This window comes from Salvelinus fontinalis, chromosome 4 (genome assembly GCF_029448725.1).
Source record: "Salvelinus fontinalis isolate EN_2023a chromosome 4, ASM2944872v1, whole genome shotgun sequence".
In the NCBI taxonomy this organism is placed as follows: domain Eukaryota; kingdom Metazoa; phylum Chordata; class Actinopteri; order Salmoniformes; family Salmonidae; genus Salvelinus; species Salvelinus fontinalis.
Window position 1 is genome coordinate 48910068 of NC_074668.1, and position 15561 is coordinate 48925628.

Sequence of the window (15561 nt, forward strand, 5' to 3'; positions counted from 1 at the left end):
TGGTGTGTGTGTTCCCAAACAAGGACCAGTTGCACTCTGAGGCGGCTGATGTTGGTGGGATTTGGAGGAGGATGGAAGCAACAGGGGAAAGAGCCTTAGATTCACAAAGTCCCTTCCAACAGGTGGCTGATGAGATATGTTGGCACGACTGCCTTATTGCATCTCCATCCCAAAGCCCTTGCTTGGAAGTGTACTTCGCCAGACTGCCAAGAACCTTGCCATCATCCAGGCCAAGGTGGCGAGACACAGTAGTGATGACACCATAGGCCTTGTTGATCTCTGCACCAGACAGGATGCTCTTGCCAGCATGCTTGGGTCCAACATGTATGCTTTGGTGTGTATGGGCTTCAGGCAGAAGTCCTCACGCTTTTTGATAAGTTTCAGAATTGCAGTTTCCTCTGCTTGGAGCAACAGTGAAGTGGGAAGGGCTGTACGGATTTCTTCTCTTACATCTGCAAGAAGATTCTGAACATCAGACAGTAGGGCATTGTCTCCCTCAATCCGTGCAATGGCTACTGCTTTAGGTTTCAGAAGTTTCAGGCTGCTTACCTCTCTCTCCCAAAATACATCGGCAGACTGTGATATGGCCATTTCTTGGAGAGACTCCTTCCCCTCCAGGAGACTGTCAAACATGATGACAATACCACCCCAGCGGATGTTGCTAGGCAGCTTCAATGTGGTGCTCTTATTCTTCTCACTTTGCTTGGTGAGGTAAATTGCTGCTATAACTTGATGACCCTTCACATACCTAACCATTTCCTTGGCTTTCTAGTAGAGTGTATCCATTGTTTTCAGTGCCATGATGTCCTTGAGGAGCAGATTCAATGCATGAGCAGCACAGCCAATGGGTGTGATGTGAGGGTAGGACACCTCCACTTTAGACCAAGCAGCCTTCATGTTCGCATCATTGTCTGTTACCAGTGCAAATACCTTCTGTGGTCCAAGGTCATTGATGACTGCCTTAAGCTCATCTGCATTGTAGAGACCGGTGTGTCTGTTGTCCCTTGTGTCTGTGCTCTTGTAGAATACAGGTTGAGGGGTGGAGATTATGTAGTTAATTATTCCTTGCCCATGAACATTCGACCACCCATCAGAGATGATTGCAATACAGTCTGTTTTCTCTATGATTTGCTTGACCTTCACTTGAACTGTGTTGAACTCTGCATCCAGCAAATTAGTAGATAAAGCATGTCTGGTTGGAGGGGTGTAATGCTGGGTAAAGTACATTCAGAAATCTCTTCCAATACACATTGCCTGTGAATTCTTAAAATAAAGTGGTGATCCTAACTGGCCTTAGACAGGGAATTTTTTTACTTGGATTTAATGTCAGGAATTGTGAATCTGATTTTCAATGTATTTGGCTAAGGTGTATGTAAACTTCCGAATTCAACTGTAATAAAGGAAAATATATTTTTAAAAGGTATGTATGTATGTATGTATGTATGTATGTATGTATGTATGTATGTATGTATGTATGTGTATATATATATATATATATATATATATATATATATATATATATATATATACAGTGGGGAGAACAAGTATTTGATACACTGCCAATTTTGCAGGTTTTCCTACTTACAAAGCATGTAGAATTCTGTAATTTTTTATCATAGGTACACTTCAACTGTGAGTGACGGAATCTAAAACAAAAATCCAGAAAATCACATTGTATTATTTTTAAGTAATTCAGTTGCATTTTATTGCATCGATCTTCAAGACTTCAAAGAGGGCCAGCCTACTTTCTAATACAAAATGTAATTGATGTGTACTGAACATATCACCCGTAATAAAGCGCAATGCACTATGATAAACTACATCCAATGGCTTCAATACATTCATAGACGATATCGCCATAGTCAGTAACCAGAATGAATGTTGACTTGTTCTGCTATTTAATGAAAGACAGGACCTTTTCCTATAGATGAGGTCTATATTAATTCTGAATTTATTAAATTAATTTATTTTTCTAAAGTAATTCATCAGCTTGCTTTTTGAAAGATAGCTTTTCGTCAATCCAGATGCCCAGATATTAATAACTGGGCACCATCCAAATCATCAGATACATTTTTACGTCATTTTGTAAATAACATATACTTGGTTTTACCCGCATTAAGCACCAATTTCAGTTAATCAATGGTTTTCTGTTGTGAAATAAAGGCAGATTGAAGCTCTGACCGAGCTTGGTCAGCTGTGCGGCAATGGCATACCCCACAGTGTCATCTGCATACAGGTGAAAGTAAAAAATGTGTGTGTGTGTAGGTCAGGGGATAAGAGGGAGCTATTCTGTGACCTATCGGGCTTCCCAGTGCTCCAGGGGAGGAGAGTCGAGATCCAATCGGTTCTGACTGAGATACAAGACCACCGGAGAGAGGTCCGATACACACTCAGGACCCCCACACTAGACTACGTCAGAGTCAGTGGACAAGAGGTAACGGAGAGAGAGAGAGAGAGAGTGTGTATTGTGTGTGACAGACGCTGCGGGTGGACAGGGGAGTGTGTGTCTGTTTGTGTTAGAGACTAATATCATTTTAGCCCTATTCCCACTACAAGATATGAAGGAGAGTCTGAGGAGGGCGAGGTGGCGAAAGATAATTCTACTTTTCAATTCACATCACAGCCTTGCCTTTCGCTGTGGCTGGCAACGTGACATACTTGGTCCGCAGCTCAAAATGACAATTTTACAAAAACTTTTAAAAACTAAAAATTGTGTTTCAATTGAGAAACAGGCATTGGTCTGAAGCCAATAAAGAAAATAAATTCACGTGAGCACCACAATGCCTACTTCACCCATGCTCAGCCAAGGTTTTCCAGCACACAACTTTGACTTACTACAGTAGCTATGTTGGTCTATTGTAGACAAAAGCACAGTTGCTTTAACAGCATGTATTCATCAAGTAGCGTTAAATTCACACTTTGGATGGCTAGGCTACCTAGGCCTTTTGAATCCAAAATTATTGACTGGAATGAATTAATCATCACAATAGTGATGACATACTGGATGAGTATCTTTTTAATTACAGCTGCAAAGGCCTACACAATGCAACCCTGCATACAACGATCTCAACCCTGTTCGTTTTTGTCTAATCGCAGTTGTCTGTTTAAAGGGTTTTACTGTTTTCATCCTCCCTGGGCCAGGAGTCTTTCCAGTATTTATTTTTTTACCAAATGACCTTATTATTAATTTGGTCCCATATAAAATGTTTTTACAGCTGATTTATTACTATGCCATGTGCTAAAACTAGGATCCGGAGTTGGTTAGGTTAGCATACTACCAGATCAGGAAAAACTCTGGGCCCCAGGAAAACAATTTCCCCACCACCACTCTGGGACCTGTGGTGCCACCTCTGAAATCACACAATGTTACAAATGAAACAACATATCCTATTTGTATGATCTATGTTTTCCATGTTTTTGGTGGTGGGGATGGGCTTCCATAGTTTTATGAGGCTCAGTGCAGCCGGCGGCTACTGCGACAATTTCAGAATGTAACAGGCACTTAGGTAAAAAATCTATAAAACAAGTCTCAAATATTAGGAAAATGTCTATACATTTCAACTGTTTAAAAAACATTGCACTGCTATTACCATTTATATTGTAGGAGTGTTAACTCAACGAGACAATTCTGTTTACACTGCCCTGCTTCAAGTGGTGCAACTGTTGGGCGAGTGTCAGGCGCTACTTCCAGAGATAGTGGTCGAGACGTAGCAAGTAAACAAGTTTGCATTTGAGTAATATGTGTAGCCTATGGTATTTTTACAAAATGTTTACTAAGTGTGAAGAGGCCTTTTGTGTAGGTGGCTGAGTCACAGTGGTGATCTAATTTAGGCGTGCGTGTATGTTTGTGAGAAAAGCTGCGGGTGAATAGGTGAGTGTATGTGTTTGTGTTAGGCAGGCACTGATGGCCTCATTTTCTGTAGGTGGCTAGGTCACAGTGGGGATCTGATTTTAGTTGTGTATGTGTGTGTCTGACTTATTAACTGCTTAAATGTAGCCTAATGTAATCCCCCAAAGTAATTATTTATCATAAGAGGGCCATAAACCAGGGTATCCCAAACTCTGTTATGGGGCTTAGATGCAGGGGGTGGGGCCCTTAACACTACACAGCTGATTCAAATAATCAAAGCTTGATGATGAGTTGTTTATTTGAATCAGCTATGTAGTGCTACAGCAAAAACCAAAACGTGCACCCTGAGTGGGCCCCAGGACCGAGTTTTGGAAAACCTGCCATAAACAATAATTAGTAATGCTGCAAGAAAGGTTCAAATCTCACCTTACTGGTAAAAATAGTTATACATTGCTGAGGTGTAGTCACTTTTGAAGACACAAGCTCAAGTACACAGTACAAATATGAAAATAGGGTTAAGCCAGGAGTTGATGGAGAGTCGGAAGAGCGAATGAAATGGTAGGAGGGACATCCTAGCTTCAAATGGTGTCAGATTTCACATCCTGCGTCACACAGGCAGAAGAGGAAAACTAATTTCAATAAGAATCAGGGCTACCTCTCAATGCAAGCCATTTCGATCTGTGGTGTCCACATATCGATTTATAAGCACAAATGTCTGTCCTAACCGGTACCAGAACCACGCAGGTCCCCAAAACAGGGGACTTTACATCTTTAAGGCTTGTTTGTGTATTTTAATCAAACTGATGTTGTCCCTGTCTGCAGGCAAGTTATTTATCTCCCCTACCTCCCCTGTTCTACCTCCTAACCTTTCTCCATCCTTCTCTCTCCCCCTGCATCCCTCTCTTCCTGCTTCCCTCTTTGCCTCTCCCATCCCAGTTCTTGATAGAGGTCAAGAACTCTATGGTGTCTGTGGTTCCGTCCGACTGGGTTAAGATCAGCAGGTGAGAACACAGAGAGGACAGAGATGGGAGTGTTACACATTTTGTCACATTTTATTTATCTGTTCTAATCAGTGTTGTCTCTTCCTTTTATGTCTACCTTTCCCCTCCGTCTCATTTCTCTGACCACCGTCTTGTAAGATAGAGGTCCTGACAGGAAATTGTGATATTTGTTGAGCTGGGAAATGAAATCAATGACCATGATCTATGACTGAGGATGAATCGCTCTCTCTCTCCCCCTCCCTCCTGACCCTACTCCCTTCCTTCAAGTACTAAGGCAGTGAGTAGGTACCAGTCTCCGTACCTGATAGGAAGATGTAGGAGTCTGTCCCAGCTCAGAGAACAGCTTCTCATCGACAGCCAGAAAGAATGGACCAACTTCCTACAGTATGTATCCAGTATTCATCACCTACAGTACATACATTTAATGTTGTTAACATCCATCCAAATTGGGGAGTGGGTTGAAATGTAAAACAGCAGAAATTCCAATGGGAGGTTTAAGACCTAGTTTAAAGGAGCTACATGTAACATTTCCACCGGCGACTAACACCAACTGTCAATTACATATCAGTAGTAGCAAAGTGCTAGAAATCCACGAGAGTAAAACATACTTTTTAGAACACCGCACAACGCAGCTAATTAGCATTTTTACTGGGACTACAAGCCAGTCCAGCTGATAAGGTAAGAAGCAGTAATATGCCGTTTTAGGTGTTTTAAAGTTACCTTAAAAAAAACGCATGAAAATATCTAATTTAAAGACGTCCTTCCCTCCAACCCGCCATGTCAGGTCTCCTGGCACCTCCACTCCTATGAGGGACAGCTCCCCAAATAAAAAAGCCTCTTGGTTTAACCCCCAAGCACCCCCTTGCACTAACACGTGCATTTTATTTTCTTACTATCACTGATTGTGCTAATAGCTGTACTTGGATGAAAGTTTTACTTGCAGCGACGGTGATATGCGCTTGTCTTACTACCTTAATGTAACAGTATTTCTTCCGTCGCTCTCCTTGCCACAATGTGGGATTGAACCAGGGACTCCCTGCACACATCAACAACAGTCACCCTCGAAGCACCGTTACCTATCGCTCCACAACAACTACTTCAAGGTCTCGGAGTGAGTGAATAGGGCTGTTGTGGTGACTGTATTACCGCCACACTGGCAGTCATGAGTCATGACCGCAGTAAAATTCCATGTCACGGTAATCTCCTCTTATGCACTCTGGACAAGTTTTGGTAGTACCCAACTTGCTAACGACCATCAGGTCCAAATGGCCTTGTACACGGAGCCCTATTGTCCCTCTAACCATTGATATCAATGCAAATGCAATCGAAAATCATATCAAACACTTTTCATTAAAACAGTATCATGCTTTTAAAATTCACCCCACTGTGCTGATCAATTTGAAGAAAGTTCAACAGCAGGTTGAAACTGAGTGTAAAAAATGGTTGTTGTGGATGTTTTTTCAAAGCCTAACAGAACGAAATGGACAGCGCTTTCTACGGCGATGATTAATTTAAAACACCCATACGCATATTAGAGTTTACGCATAGGCTTATGAGCCTAAGCCCCCACCCCCCCCAAAAAAAAAAAACTTTGATTATTGATTGTGCCGTTATACAATACATAGCCTACCACATATTACCCATGCCAGAAAAACCAAAACCAAAATTGATTTAATAGATAAAATAGGTCTAGCCCAGTGGGGGGGCTTGCCTGTTTGCATGTCATTTTGACATTAATACGTGTCACATATCAGTTTGCCAATGAAGCCGCATACAAACATGGTATGGTCTCTTTTTTGTTTTCTTGAGTAAGGCAGCTCCAAAATGCAGGTGTTTCAGCCTAGCTCAGTTCTTTCTGTGGTGGTGTGGCAAGCCAGCAGAAAATATGGAGCGTTGCGCTGTGATTGGCTCTGTTCTGTCACTCATGGGGACACTACGTCACCGCCAAGTCTAAGGGTAGAGCTAGAAACTTGTAGCCCCTTGGAGGCTGCCATAGAGTTACATTAGAAGTGCCCATCCAAGAAGGCTCAAGGTCATTGGCCACAGATAAAATGACTTCAAATCATGTTATATGTACTGTAGCTTTGATTGGACTGATCATGTAAACATCATACTTTCAAAATCTTAGCTAGCAGTCATCATCATGAATCAAGTCGACAATCTACTGGAAAATCCTTTTTAATCCTTGTCATATGAAGAGAAATAATAGATAAAACATATCGGTGCTCATTGGGCCATTGGACATAAACATTACACAACAAGTTGGAAATCGCAAATTCAACAATGAGTGGTTTGGAAGGAATCAGTGACAGTGGTTAATCACTAGCTTTCTATTCAGTGGAGTGGCTATGTGGTCCCAAGTCTGGGTTTCAGGATCTCTTTTCCACGCTTAAAATGATTAACATTCAACATGGGCCATGCTGTCAATGAAGCATGATTTGTGTCACGCTCAAAACAACTGTTAACTCAGAACTGCAAAAACTTGACTTCAGTGAGTTCAAGACAACTGGGAAGACGGGAATAAACGAGCTCTGACAGGGAAAATACGTTTGAACGGTCATCCGGCCTCTTTCTAGAGCTACGACCTGAAGATCAATGACGTCCTCATGATTCAACCTTTTTTTCCGAGTTCCCAGTTGTTTTGAAAGCACCATAAATCCAGAGAATGCCATACTTTGAAGACGAAATTTGCCCACTAAGGACCGCCGCGCCACCTTCCTCTTCAAGTGAGCACAGCATAACAAGGTGAGTCCAAAAATGGATTGTTTGCTGCTGCATTAATTATATATGCCAGGGAGTTATGTATACTGTAGCTAAGAAAGTAATAGCTCATGAAAGTAGTAGCCCATGTGCCTCACCCTAATAATTTGGTCTATTCACCCCTCTTAATTTAGACTACTGTTCTGACTTGGTAGTGCACATGTAGCCTAGAGAAATGTATCCATTGAATATTGTAAGAGCTTTCGTTGTCTGCTTATATGCCACTTTTATTTATTCTACGGTTCTGACTTGGCATACAGGGAGAACATTTCAAAAGTGCTTCAAATAGTTATATTGACTACGTCCATCCTAACTCGCTCATTAATGTCTTAATCAAAATAATGGATTGCTTCCTATCTGCTTGTTGTCCCCTTATGACATAGTTTGTACATCTCAATTGTCATTAGAAACCACATTTGTTTAAGCAAGTCAGCCATAGTCAGCTTTGTTTTTTTTAAAGGCAGTAAATGAGGCTGAATGAACTGTTTCGCTGCCAGACAAGGCTCCACTGATAGCCAGATGTAACAGTGGTAAGGTATTGGGACTGCTGTTGGGACAGCATTATGTAGGTCCTAACAGTTTGTGTGTATTGTTTAGTGTTGTGAAGTAGCTTTGCTGGCATGCATCCCACTTTTCTATATTTATTTTGCTCCACCAAGATTTACATGCTAAAATCGCCTCTAGTCTAGCCTATTCTCCAAAATTAAACAAATTTGAATAATCGCTTTTGAGTGTGGGCTGTGTTTTTATTCATACTGGATGGACTTAATGCTACACTCCCAAATTTCTAGCCAGCAGTCTGGGAGAGAACGTATAGCCCTGGGCGTTGCTGTTGGTTCATTGTTTGTGCAGGGCAGCATACAGAGTTAGCCGGCAATTATAGTACATTTATATTTGATTTTGAATAGCTTTTCAAAATGAATTAGGTGACACATTTACCTTTAGCCATACAGAATATCTCACCACCGTGCATTTCCATCTCCTCCTCTCTCTCCTTTATTCCTTTCTAGAGCGCTTAGAGGGGCTGTCAACAGTTTAGTGAAATATGTTTTCGTACGAAAACATGTTACCATCAATGTTCCCGAACAGATTTCACTTGGTTTCCCAAATTAAGCACTGCAGGAACAGGGTTGGAGCAGCTCATATTAAGCACATGCTTCGCTCTAAAACTGAAGTAGCCTACTCGGCATCATTGACGATCCCTCAGACGATTCCGCAGGTGAAGAAGCTGGATGTAAGAGGTCCTGGGCTGGCTTGGTTACATACCTGTCAGGTGGATGGATTATCTTGGCAAAGGAGAAACGCTCAGTGACAGGGATGTAAACAAATTTGTGCACAAAATTTGAATTAAATAATATTTTTGTGTGTATGGAACATTTCTGGGATCTTTTATTTCAGCTCATGAAACATGGCACCCACACTTTACATGTTGTGTTTATCTTTTTGTTCAGTATATCGAAATACATTTTACATATTAGTAAAGACAAGATTAAATTGAGTATAGTTTGATGGGTGGAAATATGATCACTTGATGAGTGAACAGAGCGCAAGCTTTGTGACTCTCAAATCAACAATAGTCGCATCATGCAGCTGTCGTGGAATTATTCTAATCAAAAGGAGAGACTTTTAGATTTCTTCAAAACAATCAAACTTTATTATTTAATTACTGCAGTAACGGAGCTTGTCAATGACCCACCTGTACAGTAGGTGATTCATTGAGAGCCCAAACAGCAGAACTAAGCCACAGCATTTTATAACATAGTCCATCCTCCTGGATATTCATGACAAATCACAGATGAGAGAATTTATACGAAAGTACATTTTGCTCTCATGCAACAGACGTCAAGATTTACATGGCGCCAAATATCTGTCTCTAGTTCATTTACTTCTTTCTTATACAGAAATACTAATGCAACATAGACACAAGGTCCTTTCCTTAAATAAACTGGAGATTGGGTCTCCCTGGCACCGACAGACAGGCACACAGACACTAATCATGGAAGGGAATGTTGTTTTATCACCAAGCCATCGTAAATCTACTGTCAATGTTAAATCTCAGAGGCTTCTCTCCCCACACAGACACATGAGAGTTCTAAGAACTCTATTATGTTGCCTCTAAGAAAAACAGACAGTGTAAGTACTAATATATGCTTACATTCTAATATAAAAGTAATGTGATTAACGTAATGTTGTAATTCTACGACACAGCCCATAATTTATTTTACAACTTTTACAACTTACATCTCTAAATCTAGCATATATGACCTGTTTCAAATGATCACTTTTACGCTCAACTTCATATGCGCACTCGCTCCACAATGGGAAAAATATCCTTTCTATTTTATTCAACTAAGTTCAATTATATTCTTCTTACTATAAAATCATATCATATAAAATAATCTTGTCAGCTAAATGAACTAGCCTATAGCCTATGACATGGAGCAGAGCCAGATAACATACAGTAGGCCAACTCATATTCTGTTCTTCCCCTTCTACACTCAAACTCTCTCTCTCTCTCTCTCTCTCTCTCTCTCTCTCTCAGTCAGTTTGGGGAGTACTACCACACTATGAAGAAGGCTGTTGGTAACTTAGCAACAGTGGACTGTCTGTTCTCATTGGCTGAGGTGGCTAAGCAGAGGAACTACTGCAGGTAATCACTCTAATGACCTTTACCTTAGGGTGGGTGGGTGGGTGGGTGGGTGGGTGGGTGGGTGGGTGGGTGTGTGTGTGTGTGTGTGTGTGTGTGTGTGTGTGTGTGTGTGTGTGTGTGTGTTACAGCTTTAAACAGCCTGTGAGGAGGAGTGGACTGGGCCCAGAAGGCTTAGCTCTACTGCCAACTACACCCTAAACATCTCCATCTCTGTGTCCCTCTCTCGCCAACTACACCCCCTACTTCTCACCTCATAGTATATAACTGTATGTTCTCTCCCAGGCCGGTGTTGTGTGAGGGAGACCGTCAGATCGTGATCAGGGACGGCAGACATCCTGTGATAGACTTACTGATGGGAGAGCACACACAATACGTCCCCAACAACACAGAACTACAGGTATACAGACAAACACACACACACACAAGCTGGTGTAGATTAATCCTTCTCTCTGTGAAATGCAAAAGGCGCCAATAGGAATCCGAGCCAAGCTCTCATACTGCCCACCTACTCACTGTACAGATCAGCAATATAATATCGACCTCTCCCTCTCTTTCACTCTCTCCATATATTGTTCTCTCTCTTTCTCTCAAATTTTATTTGTCACATGCTTCTTAAACAACAGGTGAAATGCTTACATTGAAAGTGAAATGTTTACTTATGGGTCCTTTTCCAACAATGCATAGTTTAAGATAAAAAAAATATAAATAGTGATACGAAGAATGAATAACAATAACATATAAAAATTAACATGGTACCAGTACCAAGTCGATGTGCACGGGTGCGAGGTAATTGAGGTAGCTGTATACATATAAGTAGGGGTAAAATGACTAGGCAATAGGATAGGTAATAGACTGTAGCAGCAATGTATGTGGAGCAACAGCCTATGTGTGTGGCGTCGGTATGCATGTGTGCGTATGTTATGTATGTGTGAGTGTGTGGGTAGAGTCCAGTGTGTGTGCATAGTCAGTGCAAGAGAGAGAGTTCAAAAAAGGGTCAATGCAGGTAGTCCGGGTAGCCATTTGATTAGCTACAGTATTTAGCAGCCTTGTTTAGCAGTCTCATGGCTTGTGGGTAGAAGCTGTTCAGGGTCCTGATGGTTCCAGACTTCGTACAGTGGTACCGCTTGCCGTGCGTTGGCAGAGAGAACAATCTATGGCTTGGGTGGCTGGAGGTTAAAAAATACAATTGGGCCTTACTCTGACACTGCCTGGTATAGAGGTCCTGGATGGCAGGGAGTCGGCCCAAGTGATGTACTGGGCCGTACTCATCACCTTCTGTAGCGCCTTGCAATCAGGTGCCTTGCAGTTGCCGTACCAGGCAGTGATGCAGCCAGTCAAGATGCTCTCAATGGTGCAGCTGTAGAACTTTTTGACGATCTGAGGGCCCATGCCAGATCTTTCAAGCGCCATGAGGGGGAAAGGCACTGTTGTGTCCTCTTCACAACTCGGTGAAGTGGACACCAAGGAATTTGAAGTTCTTGACCTGTTCCACTACAGCCCGATCGATGTAGATGGGGGCGTGCTCGCCCCTCCTTTTCCTGTAGTCAACAAACAGCTCCTTTGTATTGCTGACGTTGAGCGATATTTTGTTGTCCTGGCACCACAACTGCCAGGTCTCTGACCTCTTCTCTATAGCCTGCCTCATCGTCGTCGGTGATCAGTCCTTCCACCGTTGCGTCGTTAGCAAACTTGATGATGGTGTTGGAGTTGTGGGTGAACAGGGAGTGCAGGAGGGGACTACACATACACCGTTGAGTGGCCCCCGTGTTGATGGTAAGCGTGGCGAATGTGTTGTTGCCTACCCCCAACGCCTAGGGGTGGCCCGCCAGGAAGTCCAGGATCTGGTTTCAGAGGTAGGTGTTCAGTCCCAGGGTTCTGAGCTTGGTGATGAGCTTAGAGGGGACTATGGTGTTGAATGCTGAGCTGTAGTCTATGAACAGCATTCTTACATGCACTACTGTTCAAAAGTTTGGGGTGTCTTAGAAATGTCCTTGTTTTTTAAAGAAAAGCAAATGTTTTGATCCATTAAATAACATCAAATTGATTAGAAATACAGTGCAGACAATGTTAATGTTGTAAATGACTATTGTAGCTGGAAACGGACGATATTTTATTGAATATCTACATAGGCGTACAGAGGCCCATTATCAGCAACCGTCACTCCTGTGTTCCAATGGCACGTTGTGTTAGCTAATCCAAGTTTATCATTTTAAAAGGCTAATTGATCATTAGAAACCCCTTTTTGCAATTATGTTATCACAGCTGGCAGCTTCATTAAATAGTACCCACAAAACACCAGTCTCAACGTCAACAGTGTAGAGGCGACTCCGGGATGCTGGCCTTCTAGGCAGAGTTCCTCTGTCCTGTAACAATGTACGCTGAGAGTCGGGAAGCAAGTTCAGGGAGTGAATACATTGAATAAATAAATGAACAAAACAAGAAACATAAACAGCGCACCGACATGAAACGGGAACAATGACGACTGGTGAAGAAACCAACGGGAGTGACATATAAAGGGCAGGTGACATATCAAGGAGGTGATGGAGTCCAGGTGAGTGTCATTATGCGCATAACGCTGGTGACAGGTGTGCGCCCTAACGAGCAGCCTGGTGACCTAGAGGCCAGAGAGGGAGCACACTTGACAGTACCCCCCCAACGCTTGGCTCCAGCCATAGGACGCCGACCAAGATGACGATCCCGGGGATCAGGAGTGGACCGGTCACCTCTGCTAAGGTGTGGGAACCTGTCGATCCGGCTAAGGCGCGGGAGCATGACAACCTAGAGCGTCGGAGAGAGAGCATACGTGGAAGTTCCCCCTCCCCGGCGTGTTTGGTTCCAGACGCAGGAAGCCAACCGCAGGGACAATCCCGGGGATCCGGAGCGGACCGGTTGCCTCCGCTGAAACCTGATGAACCAGCTGAGGAGTGAGAGCCTGATGACCTGGCTGAGACCTTCCCAGTTGCCTCGGTTGAGGCATGGGGACCTGTTCACCCAGCTTAGGCATGGGAGCCTATCGAACCCGCTGAGGCATGGGAGCCTACAAACCGGCTGAGGCCTCCCAGGTAGCTCCAACACCCAGACCTGACATCACCCCAACACAAAAACATAACAAAGACAACACTCCCTGATGCTTCCCTTTGTTGAGTTGTCATTCTGTAACGATGTATGCTGAGAGTCGGGAAGCAAGTTCAGGGAGTGAATACATTGAATAAATAAATGAACAAAACAAACACAAACAGCGCACATGAAACAGGAACAATGATGACTGGGGAAGAAACCAAAGGTAATGACATATAAAGGACAGGTAATCAAGGAGGTGATGGAGTCCAGGTGAGTGTCATTATGCGTGTAACGCTGGTGACAGGTGTGCGCCCTAACGAGCGGCCTGGTGACCTAGAGGCCGGAGAGGGAGCACACGTGACAATCCAGTGTCTGTGTTCTTTTGCCCATCTTAATATTTTGTTTTTATTGGCCAGTCTGAAATATGGCTTTTTCTTTGCAACTCTGCTTAGAAGGCCAGCATCCTGGAGTCGCCTCTTCACTGTTGACGTTGAGACTGGTGTTTTGCGGGTACTATTTTTGAAGCTGCCAGTTGAGGACTTGTGAGGCGTCTGTTTCTCAAACTAGACACTCTAATGTACTTGTCCTCTTGCTCAGTTGTGCACTGGGGCCTCCAACTCCTCTTTCTATTCTGGTTAGAGCCAGTTTGCGCTGTTCTGTGAAGGGAGTAGTACACAGTGTTGCACGAGATCTTCAGTTTCTTGGCAATTTCTCGCATGGAATAGCCTTCATTTCTCAGAACAAGAATAGACTGACGAGTTTCAGAAGAAAGGTCTTTGTTTCTGGCCAGTCATCTGTGGATCTGTTGGGGGGGTATGGGAATTAGAGTGGGTCCAGGGTGTCTGGGATGATGGTGTTGATGTCAGCCATGACCAGCCTTTCAAAGCATTTCATTGCTATACTGTAGATGTGAGTGCTACGCAGCGATATTCATTTTTGGCAGGTTATCTTGGCTATCTTGTTACCTGTAATCTATTGCTTCTAGTTGGAGTATGTACAGTCACTGTGGGGAGGACGTAATCAATGCACTTATTAATGAAGCCGTTGAATGATGTGGGTGAATTCCAGAACATATTCCGGTCTGTGTCAGCGAAACAGTCCTATAGCTTAGCATCTGCTCCATCGGAACACTTCCATATTGAGCGCATCACTGGTACTTCCAGTTTGAGTTTTGGTCGTAAGCAGGAGGATATAGTTATGGTCTGATTTGCCAAAGGGATGGCGAGGGAGGGCCTTGTGTCCATTTCAGTGTGTAGAATAAAGGGGATTTTGAGTTTTGTCATCTCAAGTTGTACAAGTGACATGCTGTTAAAAATGAGGTAAAACGGATTTCAGTTTCCCTCTTATTCTCTTTCATTCTCTCCCTCTAGATAGAGCGATAAAAGAAATGCATCTATTTCTTCGTGCTCATATGGTCATTACTCTCTATGGACTGTTTATTCATGTTCAGAATATTATCATGTTCATATCATGTCCATAAGTCATAACATTCAATGAGAGGGTGGATAGTAAGATGGTAGGACAGGGACCTCACGATACGATACGTTTCACGATACATACCCTATTCAATACATATTGCGATTCGTTATACATTAAGATTGAATATGTATTGACATTTGATTTTGCAATAGGGTGGAACTGAGGATTGAACCACTATGCTACTAAGGTCTTAAATCTTTCCAGGCAGAAACAATTTTGCCTGATTAATCTGCTTACAACTGCTCAAAGTCAGAATATCAGTTGATATACAGTCATGTAAAAAAATATTGGTGCCTTTGATAAAGATGAGCAAAAAATACTGTATACAGTAATATAAATCACAAATACTCAGCTATATTTGGGAAATTATATTATTTTATACTATACAAGTTTGAGGAGCCAAGTTTGAGGAGGCTAAAACTTGGCCACAAGTGGCTCTTCCAGCAAGACAATAACCCCAAGCACAGGTACACATCCACAAAGAAATGGTTAATTAACCACAATATCAACATTTTGCAATGGCTATCTGTCTCCGGACTTGAACCCTTTTGAAGACATGTGGTTTGAATTGAAGAGGGCTGTCCATAAGTGCAGACGAAGGATATCAAGGATCTGGAAGGATTCTGTATGGAGAAAAGGTCTAGGATCCCTCCCAATGTGTTCCCCAATCTCATAAAACATTTAAGAAAAAGGCTCAGTGGCATTATCCTTGCAAGTTGAAGTATTGAAAACAGGGTTGTCAATCATTTTGACCCCTATCT

General features: G+C 42.7%; 1 protein-coding gene across 3 annotated transcripts in view; it reads left to right on the forward strand.

The window, feature by feature from the left end:
* The window catches only part of msh3 (mutS homolog 3 (E. coli)), a 104818-nt gene that overhangs the window by 58392 nt on the left and 30865 nt on the right, over nucleotides 1-15561 (forward strand). For all 3 annotated transcript variants that reach the window (XM_055920445.1, XM_055920443.1, XM_055920446.1), the window contains 5 exons: nucleotides 2266-2434; nucleotides 4787-4851; nucleotides 5119-5235; nucleotides 10154-10261; nucleotides 10544-10658. In XM_055920445.1, coding sequence (XP_055776420.1) covers nucleotides 2266-2434; nucleotides 4787-4851; nucleotides 5119-5235; nucleotides 10154-10261; nucleotides 10544-10658 — 574 coding nt within the window. The remainder of the gene's footprint in view (nucleotides 1-2265; nucleotides 2435-4786; nucleotides 4852-5118; nucleotides 5236-10153; nucleotides 10262-10543; nucleotides 10659-15561) is intronic.